This window comes from Rhinolophus hipposideros (genome assembly GCF_964194185.1).
Source record: "Rhinolophus hipposideros genome assembly, chromosome: 10".
In the NCBI taxonomy this organism is placed as follows: domain Eukaryota; kingdom Metazoa; phylum Chordata; class Mammalia; order Chiroptera; family Rhinolophidae; genus Rhinolophus; species Rhinolophus hipposideros.
Window position 1 is genome coordinate 44,953,649 of NC_138056.1, and position 26,161 is coordinate 44,979,809.

The 26,161-nt window shown below is 39.7% G+C and overlaps 1 protein-coding gene across 1 annotated transcript; it reads right to left on the reverse strand.

Moving 5' to 3' along the window:
- Positions 1–20,009: 20,009 nt before the first annotated feature.
- OR51B6 (olfactory receptor family 51 subfamily B member 6) lies at positions 20,010–20,948 on the reverse strand (the record flags this gene model as incomplete). The annotated part of the gene is made up of 1 exon (XM_081063501.1): positions 20,010–20,948. The coding sequence occupies one exon, from the start codon at positions 20,946–20,948 to the stop codon at positions 20,010–20,012; it is 939 nt and encodes a 312-aa protein (XP_080919627.1).
- Between the last annotated feature and the right edge of the window lie 5,213 nt (positions 20,949–26,161).

The following is a 26,161-nucleotide window of genomic DNA, read 5'->3' on the forward strand; positions in this document are numbered from 1 at the left end:
TTTCAAGAGGCCTATTCACTCTGAGAAAGGTGGCAGTATGATTGAAGATTACTAAGCCTGTAAGCATGAGTTGTCCCACTATCACTGGGCACCAATCCCCTGCTAGATGATCTGGCTTCTCTGCATGCTCTGGAACTCAGTGACCTCTCAATGAACCACTGCCCTCACAAGCAGTCTGTCCTTTTCCTGCTTCCCCTCGCCCTTTCTCTATTCTCATCTAATCCTTTACTTACATCAGTGACATTAACCCTCAACAAAGGTTTTCTCTATTATTGTTCTTCACCAGCTAGTGAAAGATAAGTTTTTTTTTCTTCTCTTAGAAAAACCTATATAGATCAACTTAAACAGAATGTGCAGATTCTTGAAAATTGTCTTCCTTCCAAATTGTCTTCTTTGTATGACCTCTTCAAGCATTTTCTATAGGACAAATTATCTCTAATTTTCTAAGCAAATTGATGATGCCTGTAGAGAGTTACCTCATCCAATCTGCTTTATATCCTTATTGTCATTATGTGATCAGGAGAGGAGGTACCCGGCTTCTCTCCCAACTCAACCCTTCTCGAGGAACCCATGACTCACTGCCCAGTACCTTGCACCTCAGGCATCTTCTCAGGTCCCTAGGAATCTCATTTGTGTTCTCACAAAATCATACTAATTTATCCTATGTAGTCTACATCTTTAAAGTTGCTACCTTCACTCTAAATCCTGAGATTTCTTTGTTTTCAACTCTAACTTCAGAGTGTACTGACATGCCTGCTCCTTTGTTTCTTTTCTTTTTCTTCTTGTTTTTCTTTTTGTCTCTATGTTTTCAAAGATATCTCACTCCAGAAATCAAGCTGGAGGCCTGACACAATGTACACAACTTTAATGAATCAGGTAAACTTATTAGAGAAATGATTCCTAAGCCAGTATTGCAAAAAACACATACCAGTAAGTGTACCTTGAAACAGGGACAACAGTGACAAAGCCTGTTCCTTGCTCAAATTCATTTATTAAATACTGAAAACAGGCGTACCTGAAGAGATGATCACAAGACATCCTGCTATCCTGGATCCCAGACTCTGATATAATATTTGCTTTTGTATCCTCATCAGTAAATATCATTATCAAATAATGATAATGATATTTCCTATTTAAAGAATGGGTATGTTTTAATGTGTACAAAACTTAGCACACAATCTGGGGTATAATAAACAACAAATATATTTGTTATTGCTCCTGAACCAAAAACTGATTTTCTTGTAATTTCCCGTTGTTCCTACTCTGTGCCCCTCCTATCATTTAGAAATGAACTCCATCTCCTCTTTAATATGAGAGTGCTTTAGATCTTGGCACAATGTGTCATGTGCCTTTGAATGATTGGAGATCTACTGAGACACTAAAGAACTGAGGGAATAATTGAGAGACAGTGAGGAAAGAGTGTACTGAGCAACAGATCACAGTATATACTGAGGGACAGAAAGCAAGGATGAGGGACAGACTGAAGGATGAGTCTGAGGAATGAAGGAAGGTACAATGAGGGCCAGGTGGGAGAAGGATGAGAGACAGTGAAATGGTGGCTTAATAATAATATGCTGAGGGGGGAAGCTGAGGCAAACCATGGTTCAAGAAGTATGAGAGGCCATAAGACCTTGAGAAAATGGAAGAAGAATGGGGGTGTGGTGAAAGCTGGTTATAAAGACATTGAAGGACAGAATAAGGCAAGCTGAGTGTCAGAGAGAAAGAGGGGTGTGAAACTTAAAGGAAGGAACTCAGGAGCAGAAGATGAGGGAAATGTGAGGCAGAAGGACAGGATGAAGGGCCTGGGTAATGGATAAGCTAAAGTCAGAGAGAGGATTGCTGAAAGCCTGAGAAGAGAGAGATGGATGGCAGAAAGACATAGAGAGAGAACTGGGGATTGGAAAGAGACGGGGAACAGTAAAGAGGACAGCCAATGACTAAATTGATAGGAAGCTGAGGGACTGAGAGAGGATGGGTAGGAGCAGAGGGAGAAAGAGAGAGAAGGAAGAGGCAGAATAGGAGGTTTGAGAAGAGAAAATCTCTTGTAAGACAACAGAAGAGGGAGGGCTGGGCAGCAGAGAAGATGGGGAACGGAAAATGTGGAGAGACACCAAGGGACTGTCATGGGGAAGCATGAGGAACAGAGGGAGGATGAGGTATTGCAAAGTCTGAGGTTGGTACCTTAAAGAAGGAAGCCAGAGAAATTTCCACAGCCCTTTGTTCACGCTTTTCATCTCAAGGCCACCGGACAGGGAAGAATCTGTCTAGTCCTGTGGCTCTCTAGACACAGATTCATTAGTCAGTATCATGTGGTGGTTAAGGAAGTAGTTCTGGAATGAGATCTGCATTCAAATCAATATTTACGAACTCTATGATTGTGCAAATTACTTGCTTAATCTTAGTTTTCTCACTTGAAAAATTGAGACAATTATTATACCTGCTTTGTAGGTTATAGAGTCATTTATATGCAATTCTAAAGGTGGTGAAGTTAGAACCATACACACAATAGACGTAGATTATTATCATTTTCATTTTACAACACTGCCTTCTTATTGAAAGTTCTCCATAAAAATTATCTACCATATGACAGTTACAGGCCTTCCCTGCATGTCTGCAGGGGGCTCCACGGGACAGTTAGTATACGATCTGACAACAGTGAGGATAAGAAACTCAGGGTTGGAAGTTCGGAGCTCTTAAGTATTTTTTGGACAAGCCAGCCACATATGACTTGGTGAAGTGACCCAACCCCTCTGCTCTGCATCTGAACTTCATTCTGTGACAGAGTTCACACATTCCCTCCTTCCTTTCCAGGGAAACTATTTTGTATAATGGGACTGTGGAAAGTAGTGTCTGACGTTGTGGAAGCTGAATCAATTAGGGCAGAGTTATTGAGATTATAACTCCTTGCCTGCCACATCCTGTACCACTCCACATCAAGGTGCATTCCAGTCACAATTCTGGTCTGTCTTTATGCTCACAAAGATCATGGTGAGATACAATAGAACAGCAACTCTAACCACAGGTTGGCCATTGTCCTGGAAGCTGCCCTACCCCATGACTCATCTATAACTCTACTTATAGGTCTGCTAGATAAGAGGTATCAGAGAGGTCATTGGATTGAGTGCCTTTATCCACAAACCAAAGGACCTTCAGTAACTTACTGCTCCCTTGCTGTCAGTAGCTTCTTTCCTGAGCCCTGCAGCACTTCTCACTCCTCTCCCAGGCTCTTCTGACTGGCTCAGGATCTGCTGCGCTGGCAATTATAAAGCTATCTGTCTTCCTTTGGGTCTTAGGCCCTCAGAGGAAACTCCTTAGATGGATGCAGACCTGACAGACACCAAAGAGCGATCAACATCCTCCCAGAACTTAATTATGGGGAGCCCCAGTTACCTTCCATAGTAACTTAGTGACCCATATGTACCGCCATGACATATTTTAGCAGATCAGATTATCATTCATTTTCTTCTTCCACTGTCTGCTATTATTACAAGAAAAATTATTAGTTGACCCTCAGTCCTTCTTTCTGTGATCCTCTCTTTTCCCCAGTTAAGCTTCCCTTTAAAACTCTCCTTCTCACCAGGTAGTTAGTCATGCTTATTCGTTCAGCAAATATGAGGAGACTACAAGCTTTGGGCCCTATACTTGCATGTAAAGATTAATAAGACACAGTATCTGCTTTTGTGAAAATAATTATCTTTTCAGGGCTCAGGAACCTCTAAATTCCTAAGTCCATGATAAGAACTTAAAAATTTTATTGATTAAACAGATTCAGCACGTTTTCTGTTGGGCTTTGGATCAGGCAGGAAGAGTAGTGGTTTATATACAAGGTATTCCATGGCCCAGAGCTGTGAAGAGAAACCCTAAGGAAGCACTTCCTGGTCACAGTAAATTTAGTCTATGGCAGAAGGGACGGGAGGGCTCAGAGCACCTGAGCTAGGCAGAACTAGGAAAAGTATGGAGACACCCCGCTGGCGGATGCCATCAGAAAGGGGTCTCCTCTGGCTTCCTGGATGTGAAGAGGGAAAGCTTCCCTAGAAATGAATTTCTCTTCCTTAGCTTTGGATCCCACTTTATGCATTTATATACACAGGATTTCATTTAGTATTTATTTATTGAGTATCTACTATCTGCCAGGCATTGTATTTAGAGATTTACTGGTAAACACAACATGCATACTTTTCCAAGGAGCTTAATTTAGTAATCTACTCTGGAGTGGAAGAAAGAACCTAAACTAAAACCCAAAATAGTACACTCATATGTACTATTATGTCACACATTAATATGTATGTGACAAATGTCACAACGGGAAATGCAGTGTACTGTGGGAACAGACCGATGAGGCATCTGCTCTGATATTGGAGAGAGAGGGAGCCTGCCATTGAAAATGTCTTTAGGAAGCAACTTCAATGCTGAGAGTCCAACATGAATTTCATTCAGTCAATGGTAGGTGCAGTCTTCTCTGCCAATTTTACAACTTTCTGAGCAATGTGACTATGACTTAGACATGTTTGTTGTAGTTTCCTTCATTGAAGCTTTATTGCATTGCACACCATTGTGCAAGATCTCACGACTACAAGAAGAAAACACTGATTTTAGTTTGAAGTCAGACCTGAGGTTGTGGGACTCAAGAGACCACAGATGGTAAAATCAGAAATGAAAAGAGTCAGAGGTGGGGTCAAGGGCTTCTACCAGATAAGCAGGGCCAGAAGGGAGCACATCTTCAGAAAGATTTGAAGGAATTCTGCCTGAATCAGCCATTAGGTAAGCATATGAAGTTTTGATCCTTCCAATGTGACTCAAGAGTCCAAGGGTATCGCTTAGCTAGGATAGAAACCAAAGAGAAGGACCTTTGCCAGGTAGAAATGAGGGAAGCAGTCACAAGGGGCCATAGGAGGAGGTAAATTTCTCCCAAATGGGTCATATAGATCCAAAGTAAGGATAGAGGCCCACGAAGTTTATGACATGCCGGTGTGATCAGAATACACACAGATAGGAAGTGGCACCACCTTAGACCACGTAAATAACTAATGGCTATAGCCAGAATGTACACAGGCTAAGTGAGTGACAGGACAGGATGCAGAGAGCAAGACATCTTACCAAATTATAGTTCATAAAGAGGTTCTGGCTCTGGTACAAAAGAAGAGAGCTGAACATTTTCATTTTGGCATCTAGGAGAGGAAACTCCCACCAGAAAAAATTGAGAAAATTCTCCCTTTATTTTGAGAACCTAATTTTGGCCAAGTCCTAAGGGAAGCCTTGTGAGGGATAGGATAAGGATAGGATAGCAGCAACAATGCTGCTATTATTATGCTGAACAACTATTGCTATCATTTGGGAGCATCTATCATATGAGAGGATACAATAAGTATCATAATAAGTGCCACCAAAGAGATGGACATGAGATGTGTGGGTGATAACCACCCTGTCACACGGGGTGGCCTGCGGGGTCTCTGCTCCCACTCCTCACATAAGAACGCAGGATGTGGCTAGGCCAAAAAGGAACACCCACGGAGCCATAGGTAGGGGAGTCATACCACTATAGTCTCACTGGAGGCTGGATTCACACGACGTGCGACCTGCTGTACGCTTTTCTGCCAACCGACCGACTCTCCTCGACTCCTCTCAACTCTCCTCCCAACTCCTCTCCCCAACGCAGCCTCAGCAGTTATATTAGTGGCCAATGGCTAACTGGCTACAGCTGAGGGCCAACTAGCCACAACTGATGGCCATCTACTACCTGAGTCACATGAGGCCGGGAGCCTGGAAACTGCTCTCTGGGGCTCTGTCCCCACACACCCCATCTGGGAGGCCCAGGTAAGGTACTCAAAACTGAGCTATGAAGACTAAGAATTAACCATAAGGTGGGGTTTTATAGAAAGTATTTCCAGGAAGAAGGAATAGTATAAGCTGGGGCATTGAGGAGAGGACAACTTTATGTGTTCTGAGAACTATATTCATAAAATTCAAGAGAGGTAATGCTTTGGAATGAGACAGTAGAAGTATGTAGGGATAAGACTCTGTAAGGGTTTATATGACATGTCAAAGATTGTATACATATTGATGATTGAGCTTAAGAAGGCAGGGAATGACTGTGTGTGTGTATTATATATACATGTATTATACATATATTTGTAGCGTATATTGTTAGCAATATGTAGGAAGGATTTAAAGTCTGCACTGGACACACATGTTATTTGGTACATATAGTCATGTGAGGATATTTAACTGTTAGTGTTCTATAGAGTTAAACAATACTATGTAATGGATAACTTGCCACTTATATAGAGACTTGTAATCTTTGCCTTATTATATTTTTTTACTAGCATTTATATAATAGCTTTCTACTCTGCTTCTCTGAATTATATAATAATTGAAGGACTAGTGCTCAAGAAGTAGTCTTTTATAAACAATACACTTAACTCTTTGCTTTTTTATTCCCCTAATGATCTTTAGATTTATTTTATCATATCACAAAACAATCCTATTTGAAAGTGAAATTATGTTACATATCTTTATCAATTTTCATTCACTGTGCATCTTTAAGTGCTTATTCTGAAAATCCCTGAGCAGAGCCTTACATCTATACAGGTAAACATGACATGGTCTTGTCTTTATGAAGCTCACTTTTAGTAAAGAAAATAAACTGTGACTAGCCCAGGCTAGGAAGCAGAATTGATTTCAGAAGGCTGGCAGCAAGGAACAAGGAGGGAATGGTCTTTGACTCCATTTCTGTCCCCAAAAGTAATGTTAAAATCTTGTTGATATGAAGTGAAGTGAACATGGGTATATGATAGTTAGGGAAGTTGAGTATCAATATATTGGTGTAAGTCATTCAGGCCTTAACTTTGAATGTATTACTAAATATCGAATTCATTATTAAAAGTATTTAATATCGATCTATTACTAAATATTTAAATCCATTACCAAAAGTAGTAATGCAAGTGTGTGCCTATTTGTATATGTGCTAGTGGTTTTCAGTGCATGTGATATTATTTGAACATGGTCCTGTGTGTTTGTGTGTGTGTGTGTGTGTGTGTGTGTGTGTGTATATGTGTGAGAGAGAGACAGAGAGAGACAGAGAGAGAGGGAGAGAAAGAGAGTGAGAGACCTTGTCTCTGTCTCTGTGTGTATAAGAACATGACTGTCTTGGTTCACTCTCTCTGTCCACAAAAAAGCACAATTGAGCCTATTCTGTATCAGAGATTGAAAATGCTTGTGGAAGAGAGAGAGGCAGGGATATATGTGGGCCTGGAAAGCCTGGCGTGCTTTTCAGGGTTCCAGTATAAATTATATTTAAGGGGTCCTTTACCCAGAATTGATACCTGACCCACTTAGCCAGGTGTGGTGGGGTATGAGATTACTGTGGGAGAAGTCAAACAGCCAGGTCAATATGCAAACTGTGTTTTTCCAGTGTTACCACTAGGGGGAGACTTCAGCCCAAAAGTGGGCTTAAATTCAAGCCCTCCTCCATTCTCAACACTTTAAGAAAGTGGGAATATTTTTTTCAATTGGATTGTTTGTCTTTGTTGTTGAGTTGTATAATTAAAAAATGGGCAGAGGACCTGAATAGACATTTCTCCAAAGATGACATACAAATGACCAATAGACATGAAAAAATGCTCAACATCACTAATCATCAGAGAAATGCAAATAAAAACCACAATGAGATATCATCTCACTCCAGTTAGAATGGCTATCATCAACAAGACAAATAATAATAAGTGTTGGAGAGGTTTTGGAGAAAAGGAAACCCTCATACACTGTCATTGGAAATGCAGACTGGTGCAGTCGCTATGGAAGGCAGTGTGGATGTTCCTCAAAAAATTAAGAACAGTATTACCAGATGACTCAGCAATCCTCTCTTGGATATCTGCCCAAAAAATCTGAAAATATTTATGTGAAATTCCTCCTCTAAAGATGATCCTGTGTCAGAGAACAGATGTTCACTGCAGCATTATTTACGGTGGCCAAGACATGGAAACAACCAAAATGTCCTTTGATAGACAATTGGATAAAAATGTGGTGGTATATATACACAATGACATACTATTCCGCCATAAAAACAGATGAAATAGTGCTGTTTGTGACAATATGGATGGATCTTGAGATTATAATGCTAAATGAAATAAGTCAGAAAAAGTCAAGAACCATATGACTAACTTTACTGATATGTGGGATATAAAACTGAAAGCAACAAAGAAACAAGACAAACAAAGAAATGAAAACTCCTACACATAGACTATAGTTTAGTGGTTACCAGAGGTTAAGGGAAGAGGCGGGTGGTAGAAAAGGGTAAACAGGGTCAAATATATGGTGATGGAGAAGAACTGATTCTGGGTGGTAAGAACACAATGTGATATATAGATGATGCATTACAGAAATGTATACTTGAAACCTATGTAATTTTACTAACCATTGTCACCCCAATACATTTTAATTAAAAAAATAATGCCTAGTAGCAGCCAAAAAGGAAAGAAAGGAAGGAAGGAAAGAAGGAGGGAGGGAGGGAGGGAGGGAGGGAGGGAGGGAGGGAGGAAGGAAGGAAGGAAGGAAGGAAGGAAGGAAGGAAGGAAGGAAGGAAAGAAGGAAGAAAGAAAGAAGGTATTTGCTTCCAGCACTATCTTCCCATGTCCTCTCTATCTGCCACATAGTCATAGCTGCCAACCTGTTCATTCCTCCTCTAAAGATGATCCTGTGTCTCATGCATACACACAACAGACATATCCACACCTACATAAACCCACTTAAAACCCTGGAATTGCTGGAGGTAGATAATATTTTTTTCTCTACTTTCTCAGATTTTAAAAACAATAACCTTATAGGATGCAGATCTCCATTTGTACCTTTAGTCTTAGTCATATTGACCAAACTTTGGATCCCCAGTCTGACCAGACTCACAGGCTCAACTTGGGGGTCTCTGACACAGAAAATGGCTGGAGGCTGAGCTCACTCTTCCATTGATCCAAGGTCGAGGACTGTTGAATGAGGTCTTCTCTGGACGAAATCCAGTTTGTGGTCTGGGATTGATGTGTATCTTTCAAGTTGGAAAGACCCACAGACATTGGGATTGCCAAAGGGACCCTCTAGCCTGGTCCAGAGCCCTTATGAAAGCTCAGATGGAGTTTTTTGTTTGTTTGTTTTTGTCCATTCTCCTGCCTCCTGGGACACCTGCATCTATGTGACCACACAATCTAAAATGTTTCTTTAGAAGAAGACTCTACATCTTCTCACAGCAATCATTTTAGAAAGCTCAGTTTTCCTTTTATCCTACCCCTCTCTAGTCATTCTGAAGAGGACTCAATTTTTATCCTTAGTGAGGAAAATTTTCAGAGAGATCCCTTTTGGAAAGCCAAGGATCCATCCCTTTCTCTCTGGCCCCACCCAAACTTGGGCTAAGGTCAGTCTTTTTCTGTCTATTTCTACTCATGGCCCATCAAGCTCAGAGAGGTCAAACACCTGTCTCAGACACCTGTCTCACCAAAAAGGGTCTGATATTTCTCAAACATTTTCCTAGACCACTCCATCATCTCTTCCAAAAATCTTATTAAAGAAAAAGTACTCTCCCTGGGTCTGTTCTCTTTGTTTTTCATCAGTGGCTCCATTCCTTCCTTCCTTCCTTTCTTTCTTTCCTTTTTGGCTGCTACTAGGCATTTTCATCTATGGCTCCATTGGTGTTCCTTTTTGGCCTCACCATATCCTGCGTTCTTGTGCCGGGAGCGGGACCAGAGACCCTGCCTGACAGTACCTCATGCTAGTCCTCTTGAGTACCTCTTATATTAGGTACTTAGGATACACAATTAAAAAGTGGTCTTAGGGACTCATATGCTCCTAGGAGAGAAAGATAGATACCGTGTTTCCCCGAAAATAAGACCTAGCTGGACAATCAGCTCTAATGCATCTTTTGGAGCAAAAATTAATATAAGACCCAGTCTTATTTTACTATAATTTTACTATAATTTGAGACCAGGTCTATAACAGCACAGCACAGCACAACACAACACATGTGGGGACAGAGCCAGGAGTACAGTTTCCAGGCTCTCTGCCTCATGTGGAAAGGTGCTGGCTCAGGTAATAAATGGCCATCAACTGTTGCTAGTTGGCCGTCAGCTGTAACCAGTGAGCCATTGGCCATTAATATAACTGCAGTAGCTACGCTAGCAGCAAATGGGGGGCTAGCAAGAAGATGGTGAGATGGTTGCTGAGCTAGCAAGAACCGACTGCAGTAAGCACAGAGGATAGCAGCTAGCAAATGAAGCTGGGCGGCAGAGAGAGAAGTGGACAGCAGGTTGCAGATCGTGTGGCTCCTGCTTCCTCTGTCTCCACTCCAGCCCCCAGCGAGACTATAGTAACTCCCCTATCTATGGCTCCGTGGGTGTTCCGTTTTGGTCTCACCATATTCTGAGTTCTCATGTGGGGAGCGGGACCACAAACCCTGCATGATACCCTGCATGAAAATATAATATAATACCAGGTCTTATGTTAATTTTTGCTCCAAAAGACACATTAGAGCTGATTGTCCGGCTAGGTCTTATTTTGGGGAAACATGGTATATGGTCAATTGAAACAGGTTAAGGGCTCAGTCCCATGAGACTGCCCATAACTTCAGATGCCAATCACAAACCCAGGTTCCCACCTGTGTTTCTGACTAAGCAGCTATAGACTGGCGGTTTCGATGACCCTCTCCATCTCAGGATGACAATCAAAAGTCCAGGTTGCTACCTGTACTTCTGACAAACTGGCTAAAACCAGAGGCTCCCGTGACCCACTCCGTGGATTTGATCAATTTGCCAGAGTGGCTCACAGAATTCAGAGAAACATTTTACCTACTACATTGCAGGTTTATAATAAAAGCATATAATTCAGGAACAGCCAGAAGGAAAAGAGGCATAGTGCAAGGTATGGGGAAAGGGCACAGAGTTTCCATTTGTTCCCCAAGTGAGCTTGCCACTCTCCCAGCACCTCCAGATGTTCACCAACCTGGAAGCTCTCTGAGCGCTCTCCTTTTGTGTTTTTGTTGTCTTCTTTACATAGATGTCATTAAATCATTGGCTGTCAGAGACTGATTCAACTTCCAGTTCCTATCCCCTCCCCAGAGTTCCAGGGGCTGGGACTGAAAGTTCCAACCTTTTAACCACATGGCTGGTTCTTCTGGCAACCAGCCCACCATCCTTAGATGGAGATCCAAAAGTTATCTCATTAACATAACAAAAGACACCTTCATGCCCTCATGACTTAGGAAATTCTAAGGGTTTTAGCTCTGTGCCAGAAAAGGGGATGAAGACCAAATATGTATTTCTTATTATAAATCACAATATCACAATGACCTAAAGGATATAACCAATGTGGTCTTCTTTCTATGTGAATTACAAAGAAGCATGAAAATTAGAACATTCAATAAATGTATCTTCAACCTGTTAATAACCTGTATCTTTTGAACAAGCGGACTATTTCATGAACTTTAAGGCTTTTCTCTAGAACAAATCAAATTTGGACTCCCTAATTATTTATAATCTACTGTGGTATTTCCATTCTTAATGCTAATATCACCCTTTGGATGCAATGAGAATAACATTTTTCTTTATACTGTCAGCGCTCTTTAGATCCTGCTGTCACCATCTCTTAAGGTGCCTCTATATCTAGGCATTCTTAATTCTTCATGATAAAATTTTATGTCTGCAGACTACAACTAAGGTTTCTACAGTTTGGTCAATTTCTCTGAAATATTATGGGCCACAGAAAGTAAGAATTACATATTCTAATTTTTCTTTTAAATGTTTCTATTTGATTTTTTTTAAAGCTAAATGTATGAGGCCTGGGGTTCCTGGGCGAGTTCTATGAGGACTGGGATATAAACAAAAGAATGTGGCATGGATTTTGAAGTCATTTTCTAGTGCCCCTATCTGTACTGGAAATGTGGGGAATAAATCCAGAAAAAGGTTCTTACTTCAATACCCATGTGTAGGACTAGCAGAAGGAAGGCTCAGTCCCTATCCTGATCACTCAGACTATGTGCCCTCCAGAAAAGGCAGTCCTTCTGAGTAACCTGTTTTCTGGAGTCAGGTCATATGGCTCTTCTCTCTCTCTCTGCATTGGACTGGAGCTCCAGGACCAATGGTAGTACAGCAGCGCTTTGTCTACCTCCACACCTCTCAGATCACACTATAACTATTACCTCCTTTGTGAGCCTTCATTTGTCACACCAGCTTATGGAAATCTGTCTTTGTTATTCTTTATTGCATCAATCTTTTTGTTTTTTTCATAGTTTTATAAAGCTATAATTGTTTATTATTTTTTTAAATTTTATTTTCCTTCCTTATTTAAATACAAGCTTCATAGAGGCAGGCCATATATGCACCAATGTATCCATGGTATCTAGTAATTACTAAAATATGTTTCATAAAATAACTAGCTGGCTAAATAAATAAATAAATAAATAATAAAATTTCTCATTAAATAACTAAAGTAGAATAGCTATTTTCTGTCATTAAATCTTAATGCCCAATGATAGAACAATAACATATCAAAAAATGTGCCCCTCTGAGAATTTAATTTTCTCTACAAATGGCTCTCACCTAACAATCTTGCCACTTTAGTCCCCATAGATAATATCTGCAAAATGTCTGTCTCACTTTACTGTAGCAGTTGCGGTCTGGGCCAGATACTTTCTTCGCCTACTTAATGACTCATAACAGTAATAATCCAAACTCTGAACTTGAGGATTCACTATAAAAGACTGAATCTCTCAATGATAAGAATAATAAATAATAAGTACATTCATGGTTATTGTTATCATTACTTTCTAACTCAGGATTTGGTAGACCCTAACGTTTGTTTATCCTCATTTTCTTTGTGTCTGTCTCCAGGAGTAGCCTGTAGATGCTGTACAAGCCACAAGATGGCAGGGGTGGCTTATGGAAAAACTGACTCAACTGGGACCACCCAGAAGGAGCTTCGAAGAACTTGTTAACTCTATACACCGAGGGTTGGAGGTATGAAACGAAGGTCTTGTTCCCACTTCCTTTTCCTGAGTGGAGATGCTGAAAAAATGTCTTATTTCTTTATTGTTGACAATAAATTCGATGCGTTCATCACTTTTAGAAACCATTGGCTTATTTGGAGTCATAGTCCGTAGTCACACTAACCCAAGAATGAGCACAAGTCAGCACTGCTCTTAGTGTAGCCTGATGGAAATAACAGTGCCACACACAGCCCATGCCACCAACTGATAAGAATCTATATTTGAATATTTTCATATGTCTGTATATAAACATGTAGAAAAACGTCCAGTGTGATACACACTAGATTATAAAAGAGGATTATCTCTAAAACAGATAGGAAGGTAGGGGTGAGGAACCTTTTCACTTTATATTTAAAATATAAAATATATGTAATATTTCATGTTTATATCATAAAAGTATATAAGCTATTTCATAAAAAAAAATAAACTCAGTTATTTACGCAGTACATGATCTTGAAAATTTTCTCAAATTATCAGATTATATTTTTGTCAGTAAAAATAAAATATAAAAACTCTGTTTCAGAGACATTGCTGTTTGTCAGGCCATCATTCTGTGCCTACCACTTCCCACACATGCACATATATCATCTTTTGTCATGTTGGTCTCATGTAGTACTAGATAACAAGTAGGTACTCAGATTATATTTGTAAATCAATGAATACGTACTTTTAAAGACTCCATCCTCCCCATATGTTTAATCTTAGATCCTAGCCATATACTCGTATATTTTTTTTTGTAAGTACAAGGGCAGTTTCCTTGCCAAACTTTATTGTGATTAAAGTTCCAGAGACAGTACCAGCTCCACACACCTCTGTGGCCCTATCTTTGCCCTATTTTGATAGCCCAAGCACGCTACCACAGATTCTGCTTCAAAGGCACTTAATAAATGTTGCTGAATGAATATCTAATCTCAAAAGTAGTCCAAAAAGCATCTAGTTAACATGACTGACCCACAGATTAGGTTTGTTGGAGGTCTGCATCAAATTTGTGAGTCACAGGGAAGGGAAAATGTTCTGAGTAGAGTCTTCCAGCATTCTCTGAAGAAAGGTCCTCTGAATCCTCATGAGAATGTGTAAATTCAATGTTTTATTCCCAAGAACACTGGCCTACAGAAAAAAGCCACCACTACCTCTATACATGTGGTTCCTCCAATTTCTAAGCACAGTAACTTATGTCACTTGGTCTCTGGGAATCTCAAAATCTTCTTTTGATAAGTAGAACTAAAATCTCCATCATGTCCTGCTTTTTCGCAGGGTCCTTCTGAGAATACAATGCAAGTCTTTACATTAGAACATATTGTATATTACCAAACATTGCACTTGTGAGGAAGTTTTCACTGAGTCCTTACTTTGTTTGACAGGCCAGACCCTTCCCACATTGAATGTCAAATGATCCCATTTTCACAAAATATCTGATAGTAATAACAACAATAAACAGTAGCAACAACTAAACATTCTGTAGTATTTGCTATGGGCTGGAAACTACCGTGTTTCCCCCATATAAGACCTAGCCGGACAATCAGCTCTAATGTGTCTTTTGGATCAAAAATTAATATAAGACCTGGTTTTAATTTAATATATAACCTAATATAAGACCCGGTATTATATTAATTTTTGCTCCAAAAGACGCATTAGAGCTGATTGTCCAGCTAGGTCTTATTTTCGGGGAAACAGGGTATTAAGTGCATTATTAATATATATATATATATACACACACACACACACACACACACACATATATATATATATATATATAAATACATTTCATCATGAAAGCAATCCAACAATGTGGATACTATTAGTATCCCCATTGAAAGTTGAACAGATTGAAACACAGAAAGATGAAATGATTTGTTAAAAAGTACACAGCCAGTAAGTGTGTACTGGTTGATCCCAAAACCACTGCACAAGATTGTGTATTGAGAAGCATGTGATGATGGATTTTTAGAAAGCTAAAGAGGTCATAGCTGGATTATCCACCCTGAGTCAGTTAAGTAATTGATTGGAGATCCAACAAATCTGAGTGAGCTGCGGGCTCCGTAAGAGCAAAGAGCCAAGTGAAGCTTGGGTTACTTGTGAAGTATAATTGGATAAGGAAGGGGTAGCTTTGCCTTGGTAGAAGTAAAACTTTGAGGAATGTCTGACTACTTACTAACTACTGAGAAAGGCTTGAGAAATGTTTAGTCTCAGTTGCAACTTGGATATGAGACACTAGATCATAAAAACAGATATAGGCAGAATGCATAAGTAAAAGAATACATTTGAATACATATATGGAGCCAGTGTGTCTCCTAATATAGCAGCACATCAGAAACATCATTTTTCTTTTTAATTTCAAAAACCTCTGTTAGGACTGGTTTTATTCCAGTTAATGAAATAACTAAAATTTAGTGGTTAAGTGACTTTGCAATGTTATATGCCTGTATGTAGCAGAGCTTCCCTTACATCTGAACCATATGAGACTTGAGAGACTGTCCTCTGCCCTGTTCCAAGAGTGCTTTATCTTGGATCATCACTGTAGGTGGAGGCAGCAGTATTTGCAAAGCTTAGGAGGGGAATGGTTGGAGACCATAAGGCTGTGCCCAAGAGATAAGACGCCAAGTCCTGCGAAGGACTGAAAGTTTGGGCCTGTTTTCTCATGGCTCAGATAGCACACCACCTCAACCCGCCCAACCCTGCATGCACAGGAACTCCTAGGGGTTAGTCACTGATGAGGAATTATTTTCCTGAATTCAATATTTTATCCCTGAGACTTTGGGTCCCAGGGATACATCTTGATTTCTCTTCCTCCTTTGACATCCTACACACAGACAGACCTTCCCTTGGGCTCCTGTTTTGGTCTTCACTCCTGTCTCCCTGGCTCTCCCGCCTTGTCTTCTATACTTCCTTCACAATTTTTCCTTCCCCTCTATTCCACTGACCTTTAACCTCCCACTTAAGGATTGTTCTGTCCTCTTCATTCATTATTTCTTGTCTTGTCCACTTGGGCTGACCACTAAGTCATCTAATCCTTAGTGCAAAGGACAAGCAGTACTTGTCCCTTAGGCACTCTTGTGTTAGCATGTGGCCCACAAATATGTTGATTGTCTAGCTTCTCCACAGGTTGGGTGATTGATCCTAAGTCTCCTTCTAACTAGCACCTAGCAGTGCTTCAACACTTGCAGTTCCCAGTGCTGGTGATAATGCTGGGCCTCTTCTCTCTAACTTACATTCATGCCTCTATGGCCAAAACCAGACTTCTCAGAGCCGTAGAGTGCCAGGCAGAGGCCCTCTAAGAATGGTCGGGGACAAAATCCTCATCCTGCCATTCTGACAGTTTATATTGAGCATCTATGATGTTATAGAGAATGTTGATTTCAGTGAAGGTCGTACCTGACCCTTAAAGTTACATATAAATAAATAAAAATTAATGTGTAATTTAAATGTGTCAGATTTTGTTCAATCAAATCAGGTGTGTTTTATTGTAATGTTAAGTCTTACCAGTGCCTCAGTATACCTGGAATGACATGATGCCAGTAGCAGATTCACACCCAGAACCCTGTCGGGGCAACAGGATGACATGTGTATCCCACTAATGTTTTAATATATGAATATGTTTTAAGAAAGGACTTCTTTATAGTAGTAAACCCATATCTACTCCTCTGCATACAGGAGAAAATGGGTGCTGATTGGCAGGTCAGAATACATTGGGCTGTTTGTTAATCTATTATTATCTGAATGCATCTTGTTACAGTATTTTATGCCAATAACTCTGATAACATATCACCAGGCTGGAACCATGTTTTATCTTTGGCATCACTCTGTATTCTATCATTCCATTTGTTTCCAACTGGCAAACACCAACGAGACTCACATAGCACCTCTCTCAAGGCACCAAACCTGTTTCTGAGTGACCACCAGTTCTTTGGGTTCATTATGATATAATACTTTATTTCCTGATGAATACTGAGTTTACTTCTGGAAATATGCAACAATTTAAAGAAGAGTATCAAATACCAAAGTCCTCAATGTCTGCCTCTGCTTTAAACTGAGACTGGTCTATTTGACATTTTTTCTTTCTGTTAGTCTATATCTTTGGTCATTATAGTGCCTCCCCTCCTCAGCCCAATTTAAGCTCTGGGGGAGAAAATACCAGGTGGGTAAAGAGGAAGCCCTTTCAAACAGCTGAAGACAGCAACAAAGGAAACAGATAATCCATCCCAGAGTCCTGAATCCCACAGATATATCTGCCTCTATGCCCATGAATCTTTATCTTTTTACTTCCAAAATATACCTGCTTACTAGGGAGTGGAAGGCAGATTTTGGCTTTTCCCTGTTCCAAAAATCTGTAAGAAGAGACTATTCAGAATCCATGTTTTTGGGGAGACTTTGGGATGTATTCCTATGCCCCATCACATCTTAACTGACATATTACTGCCTTTCTCTGTGAGTACCAATAAATCAACTCTCTATATCCCACCCTACCTGGCCATACCCTGTTACTGAGCCTTCCAGGACAAGATACACTGGAGCCATTTACTGACTTGCTTATCAATCGTTTGTTCATCAATGCCATAGATGTGACCCTGGAATCTGAGCCTGGCCAAGTTCTTGGTTCTAACATCACTTTTTTATATCATACGCAGAAGCCAAGCTTCAAGGGGCGTTTGTTGCAGGAGGTTCTCCCCAAGGCCCATTTCTGCCTCTTCTCTCCGTTTTTGTTCTCCCAGCCTTGGGGATTTGGAGCTTCAGAACAGGGGTCCTCCAAGGTCTCATCCTGTGTCCTGGTTTGGGCATTAATTTTGTCACCAGAAAGGTGATTAATTTTAAACATCATGTAGGGATAGGAAAGAAGAGGTAGGGAGGATAACTTTTTGCTCCAGTTTTTTTTTTAGAGAACTCCCAGGACCTTGCCTCTATAGTGAAGCACATGTGAATATAAAAATCAGAGTAGAGCATTAAATTGATCTAGCAGGAAAGTTTCCCTGCCTACCTCCCTTGACCCTACTCTTCAGATGTTCAGCTGGGACCATCATGATTCCAGAGCTCTGCTCTGTTTCATAGGACTAACTCCATCAAAGAGAAACTGAAGTTCCCAGTCCTTTATATCTTATAAGTTCTTTCTCTGATCTCTCCATTCCATCTCAGTACTATAGGAAAGGATGGAAAAAGAAGAGAGAAAACTTTGAGAGTGTCAATCAAATGTACCCACTTGAAGGCTTTATAAAAGATATTGTTATCCTAACACCCTTTATATTAGTCTTCTATGGCAGGTCCCAGCATTGTTGGGTATAGAGAGAAAGTCAAGGAAGATTTCCTTTGATGAAACATAGATCCCCCGAATTCATTCCCAAGACCATGAGGAAAGGGTGAACTCTGACTTAAAGAATCGTGATCTTATATTTTTTAGGGAATTAGATGAGAATACAACTTAGGATGCCCAAACATTTGAAGGCACGACAGAGAATAATAACAGAGACATAAAGAAAAGAACCAACAAACATACAGAGAGACATGGGTCACTTTACGTTTCATTCATTTTAATAAAAATTATATTTTATTAAAGATTATGTTACTATAATACAGTAGGGAACAAGACCTATGATATCATTATCCTCCTGGAGCACACAGTCTAGAAGCTATGAAAGGAGAAACACAAATGTCACACATAATTACAGACAGACACAAAGTTGAGCTGAGTAAAAACAAATAAGTAAACAAATAAACCAACAAACGGTCTCTTGAACTGATGTGGCAAACATCATTTACTATCCTGGAACCTGCTAAAGATCTGGTTTCATGTTTTCTCCATGTTACTCATAAACACAGGAAATTCTGGGCAATTTTCACCTTCCTGTGACCAAGAGTGAGTGCAACCAAGAGTGGATGCAAAAGTCAGAGATTACTTTGAATGCCAGTGTGACAGAACCCTGAGACAAGGTCCATCTATATGAAAGGAAGTAGTGACTAGTCACTGGGTCACTTCTTGTGTAATCCTTACATTTCATATTCTATCTTCTGTTCATGAGAATGTCTTTTTGATTCACTTTAAAATCTGTCACTTGAGTCATGGGTACTGGCTCTTTGGCTGGCTGTAGAACAATGAACTTTTTCTGCCATGCCTCGACTGTGAACAAAATCAACTTTGATAGATACTTGGAGCAAGAAAAGATCCTTTTTTTCTTCTAGTCAAAAGCATTGTCTCCATTCTATCCTTTTCTCCCCACTCGCACACATGACCAATTCTTTCTCAACTCTGGTATTTTGCACATTTCAGGAACACCCATCTAGCCTCACCTATGATGTACTTCCAATCAGGAACCATAATACCATTTTACTATTTGAACATACCTATCTCTGTTCATCAGTGTCTGGGACTAACTCATCCAGACAATGGCCATCTGGATGAGAAAATATATGTCTGTTTATTATTATATAATTATATTTCTGTTGTTATATTATTTACATATATATTATTAATAATATTTAATAAATGTTTATCAAAAATTTAAGTGAACAGACTTAGGTATACTTTTCCTAGAGTTGGCATATTGAACTGAGGACACAGTAAGTCTCTTTGCTTCACTTCACTTAGTGCAATTCTTTAAATAGCAACTAACTCCATATCAGCGAAGAAGCTAGATGAATATCTGAGGTCAAGAATGTAATTGCTATATTAAAGCCAATACGTGCAGAACATATAGGAAAACAATGGGATTTGACTAAAACACTGGTGACCCATACCATAGATCCAAGAATAATATATCAGGTGCCATAGACTCACCAAACAGGGTGAATTAGTTGGGAAAACAGTAAATCAGTTGGAAACTTGAGATATATGCTTAGTGTTGTATGCATGTGACATCATATACAACTCAGCAATAAATAGGCAGGGTAACGTGATGTTCTAAATATCAGAGAGGCTGGTTTCTATTGAAATACCTTCCCCTAGTTCCTCCTGTCAGCTTGTCCAAGTTCCCTGAGTTATTCCGCGAAGAGCAATAAGTCAAAGTTATGCTCTAGTATGACGCAGTGAGAATAAGCGAACTATTCCACTCTGGATCTGCTTGGTTTTAATGCTATAGATAACAGGGTTCATAAAAGGGGGAAAAAGGAAGTATACATAGCTCATTGTGATGTGGACAACATGAGGAGCATGTTTTCCAAACCTATGGATAAATGTCAGACCAACTACAGTGACATAGAAGACCAGGATACAGCAGATATGGGAGATACATGTGTTGAGGGCCTTGGCCCTTTCTTCTCCAGAAGCAATTCCCATGACAGTCTTGAGGATCAAAATGTAGGAAAAAGATATGATCAAAAAGTCCAACAAGACCATTGCAAATACAACCACAACTGGATAGAGACGATTGAAGGTGATGTCAGCACAGGCTAACTTGATGATATCTTGGTGTAGACAGAAAGCATGGGAAAGTACATGGGATTGACAATAGGGAAACCAGTGAAGGCGAATAATTATTGGCATAATTGACAGACCAGCCCTTGTTAATACCCCTATCCCAATCTTCATTACCCTGGTGTTGGTAAGGATGGAAGTATATCTCAAGGGGTTGCAGATGGCAACGAAACGGTCATAGGCCATGGCAAGCAAAACACCAGACTCCACAATAGAAAGAGTATGGATAAAGTAGGCCTGAGAGAAGCAGACCCCATGGCCAATCTCTCTTTGATTTAACCACAGTACACCCAGAACTGTGGGCATCGTGGTCAATGTCACTCCAAGGTCTGTAGATGCCAACATAGCTAAAAAATAGTACATGGGCTCATGGAGGTTATGATAACCCCTGATGAGAAAGAGAAGAGTGCCATTACCAAGAAGTATGGAGATGTAAACCACTAATAATGCAATGGAGATCCAGTGATGTACCTTCTCCATGCCTGGAAAGCCAGTAAGCAGAAATGGTGAAACAGTTGTGTTGAGCCACATTGCAGGATTTGCAAAGAGGAAAATATTCCCCTTGGGTAATCAATAGAAGCTCTAGTTCTTTAGAAATTGCTCTGTGAGTGTACTACCTGTTCATATGATGTTTATCAATCTTGACTTCCAGGGACAGCGTGGATGGTAATTTAGTCATTCCCTAGAGATTCCTAGATATGGGAAAATAAAATGTATAAAGGAGGACTCTACATATTATTCAGGATTGTTACATAGTTTACTGAACAATATACTGGGATACAACAATGTATGCAAAATAGACCCTGTTGATGTCTTATAAATTACATAACCAAGAATAAAACACAACACCAAAGAAGAAATCACTATATTTGAATAATATCATTATAGCAATTGCATTGTAACTTACAGGATGCTTTTTATGGTGCTCCTTATCCTGACTGATAGTATCAAGGGTGGATGTACAGGTTTCCCACAATATATGAAACCTAGAAGATCAGTAGAAAATTGGTCCTGAGCTGTGTTGGAGGAACAAGCATTAACATCCTAAGGCAAAACAAACAAATAAAAATACATAAACAAGAAAGTAAATAAAAGATTTTGTTGATTTGAGGGAATGACAAAGACTAAATATATCTGGAAGGAAAATTCAAATGATAAAGCTCTAGAGACTTTTGGGAGACTGAAAAAATGATACGACTTACTTATATGTGTTTATCTCTAAAATATATATCCATGTTGCCTTGAATCATAATACCTTAGTTACTGAAGTGCTATGTCTTAAGTAATTCAAAATTTCATAATATAGATACAAAAATCAGCCAATAAGTGTGGATTTTATAGAAGCATTTGAAAGCACTTTTTGTTAACAGTACAAGACGAATTACTGTTGGCATACCACATATTTGGAGATGCAAAAATAGAAATCAGTTATTTAGGCAAGTTCAAGGAAAATAGCTTTTCAAAGCTATGGAATCTGATGAAATTTAACAAAAGTGGGAAGGCTCTGTACCGCATTTGAATTTTAAGGTGTCATCTGGTGCAAGTAGCCAATTGCTGGGGGAAAAAACACACAAAACATTCATTTGTGTCTCTGGCATCAACCAGAGAATTTGGGACCACCTTGTATTATAGTTGGTATGGACTGTCCATCTCACATGCTTTGAAAAAAACTGAGGGTTGCTAGATGGGAGGGGGTGGGGATGAGGGAGAAGGTGAGAGGATTAGAAAGCACAATGGGTAACCACAAGATTGCAATGGGAATATGAAAGTCAGTTTGGGGAATATAATCAATAATGTAAAGATTTTGTAGGGTATCCTATGGACACTTGTCTTCTTAGGGAGATCACCTCAGGGATGGTGTAGATGCCTGATCACTGCACTGTACACCTGAAGCTGAAGTTAAGCAATAATGAATGTCAACTCCAATTTTATATATATATATATATATATATATATATATATATGCACACACACACACACACACATACAAGAAGTAGAGTATAGCATTAGGAATAGAGACAGTGGAAATGTAATGGCTGTATGTGATGTCTGAGGGGTAATAGATTGGGGGAGGGCGGTTATCATTTTGTGAAGGGTATAAGCGATAAATGTCTAACTATTACATTGTTTTGTACACCTGAAACTAAAAATAAATAAATAAATAAAATCTTGGTATAAATTTAGTAATTCCCAGATCCCTTTTTTGCCCATGAAAAAATGTTTGCAACATTACTGGGCTTTTACCTTCAGAAGATTTTGATTCAAATTCCAGCTCTGCAGCTTTGTAAAAATAATAATATTGAACAAGTCATTTAATCTTGGGCTTTGGTTTCATTATACTTAAATGGTACCAGTAATTTCTGCTCAGGCATGCTCTTGACCCAGGGTGTGAGAATGGAGAAGTGCTTTGCCAGGGATAAATTATTCTTCACTTTTAAGGTGGTTTTTTTTTTTTTTTTTTTTTTTTTTAAGAAGAGCCTCCTCACTCTCTATCTGGTGCATATACACCAGTTCTAGTCATTGATCCCGAGATGTGTCAAATTTTCTCAAGAAGCCTGGGGAACAGATAAAATATGATGGGGTTTTGAGGAGCCTAGTTTTGACTGTAACCGAAAGTATTAAACTAGAGTTCATCTGACCAGTGGATAAAAGATGTGTCTAAGCAGAAAGGGAAAGGAAAGGAGAGTGGTGAGTGAGTGTAGGGACTTCTAAAGGTAGCTACAGATGACATCAACCCTGCAGCACTGGAATTGGAGTAGGTTGAGGGAAAAGCATATCTGTCTTCACAAGGTTGAAAAGAGGAGGAAAAGCTGACTCCTGCCTGTAAGTAAAAGGCTCAGTAAATACTCAGCTTATTCAGGTTAAAGAAGCAGGAGTGGGGGTGGGCACACTAGACATGGAAGACAGTTGAAAAGCAAATGCAAGAAACAAATAATTGTTAAGTTTCCATTATGTGTCAGGACACAAGGACATTAGGTGTGCCTCATCTTCCTTCCTTTGTTCCTTCTTCTCTCTCTCTCTCTCTCTCTCTCTCTCTCTCTCTCTCTCTCTCTCTCTCTCTTTCTTTCTTTCTTTCATAGAATCCTTATAATAGCCTATTTTCTATTATAGAGTCATATTGTTTATATGTCCAAGGTGATAGATACATTAAGCAAATGACAGAGTCCTTTTCATGCACTATGGATTAGAAAGACTCCAGGAATGGGTGAAATCTTCATAGTATTTAGGATTACAACCAGGGTTGCTGCTACTCTTTTCTGTTTTCATACTAAAAAACTGAGCATTTTTATTTGATTGACTCAGAGCTGTTTTTGTGATACATGAGATTAACTGTGAGTTCTGAAGGGGTTAAAAATCCTAGGCTTTTCCTCCCTGCACCCACCCGTCATCTCCTAGTGTTTCTGTTTTAGAGTGGACTTGTTTTTTCATTGATGTTAGGCTAATTCCCAAAGTCTCAAATTCTGACACATAAACTGTGGGCTCCATGCAGATACCCAGACATCCTCCTTAGACTTTTACCTTTTACACATTCCCTCACCTTCCCTTAGGCTCATTTCTTTTACTTCCTCTTCTATCTCAAATACTTAATCCATCTCTCCCTGTTTTGTTTGTTTGTTTTATCTCCTAATCTTTGTCCCTTATCATTCTTTTCAGGATAGTTCAAATTTGTAATCCATTCTTTTGTTTATTCTATCTGAAGGGCTTCCCATGGCTCCATTCTCAATACCTAATTCTTGGCATAATGCCTAGCACATAATTTGTGTTCTTTTTCAGCCACTGAATGATTGGTTTGCCTACACATTCCATTGTTTTTTGACCATCTTACATGCCTGCTTTCGAGCAGGTTCTCAAATCATCAAAGCCCATAGATTTATGGCTATATCGTATCAAATGACTGGTTGACTCTGAATACGTAGCTGTGTATCCCCGGAACTTGGAAATGTCCTGAGGGGTGTCACTAGGGATATGGAAGGAAAACTGTACCCTATTTCCAATTCATGGGGGAACTGAATGCCTATTACACTCTGTGTGCTTTTCCAGGTGCTAACACAGCACAACTATGTAAATCACTGCCAGTGATACAAAGGCACACAGAGCCCACACTCCATCCAAGAGCCATTTTGACTTGGCTTATCAGTTTGGATGATGGTCAGATGGTGACTTCTCTCCAGAAAGTGTCTAAAACTCTGATGATTACAGAGCTACCCCTCCTCGCAGATTCTGTCCTTGGCACTTATCTGGACTTCTAGGGGAAAAGTTCACGCAGGAAATCACAAGGTTAGAACAGGGGCAGAAGAAGTTGCAAGTTCAGACATGAGGAGACCAAGAAGTAGAAACCCATAATTCATCCCTGAGTCTACACCCACCATCTGGTTTGCTTCCATAACTCTGCTTTGCTTCCTGTGTTCCAGAATCCACTGTGTCCTGGCTTTATACATCTGAGGAAGTAATCCTTAAAGAAACCAGGTTTTAAAAATGTTGGAAAGTTTTAAGGACTCATGTTTATTCTCTACATACTCTTGACAGATAATACTATTACTTTTATCTTGCTGAGAAAAGAGATCCCTATTTCCTGCCCTTTCTATCCTGGTGCCTATAGTGAGACATCAGAGAAAAAAGTCATTAGATGTCCTCACTGACCTGAAATTTGGTTCTCTCCGATTTATCAGTTCCATAGTCATGAGTCTGGAATCCTTAGTCTTATCAAGGATTTAGTCATGACACCATTCCTTTCATAATCTGCAAGAAATCCTGGACAGTAGGAACATTTATTTTAGAAGCTAGTCTCCAGGGTCCAGTCCTGATTTAGGCCACTTGTTGCCCATCCCCCACCCCATCCTCCCTCCCTTTCTTTATGCCTCTCTCCTGCCATCTTTTTTTATCCTTATTTGCACCCTCAGCTTTGGAGATCTGGGGCTTTGAATAGCAGTCCCCAAGGTGTGTGTCTGTGTCTTAGCTTTTATTTCAGCCCTGTTGCTAGGAGAGTAGTTCCTTATTTATATCTATGGGAATAGATATGGAAGGAAACAGACTAGTTAGGGATCTGGACCTAAACCGACTTCTTGAAGGATCACTTGTCCCCAGCTGTCTATGTGAACTCCTAATTCCTGTCCCTATAATGAGGAATGTGTGCAAATTACAGGAGAGCAAGGCACTAGTTTTGGTAAAGCAAAAGCTCCTACCCACTCTCTTTTCTCCAGTTTTGATGTCTGGCTACAGCCAATGGGAACCCAGAACCCTGTCTCATAGAAAGGGAGGCTCCTCTTTACAGTCCCATATTTCTCCTTACCCCTCTCTCTACAATTCCCATCTCCATGTTCTGCATAAGAAGGGAGGACAAGATGGGAATCTTTCTCCCTCCACAGCGGCACATGTGCCCATATATTTTTATTTTTATTTTTCAATTATACTTGACATTCAATATTATATTATATTTCAGGTGTACAGCATAATGGTTAGACATTTATACAACTTATGAAGTGATCCCACTGATAAGTATAGTACTCCCTTAATACCATACATAGTTATTACAATATTATTGACTATATTCCCTATGCTGTACTCTACATCCCTATGACTATTTTGTAACTGCCAATTTGCATTTCTTAATCCCTTCACCTTTTTCATCCAGCCTCCAACCACTCTCGTACTGGCAACCATCAGTTAGTTCATGAATGGGTGTCACTTTTAATCAAGTTATGAGTAAGACATAAAGTACAGAAATCATAATGCCAATTGTCTGG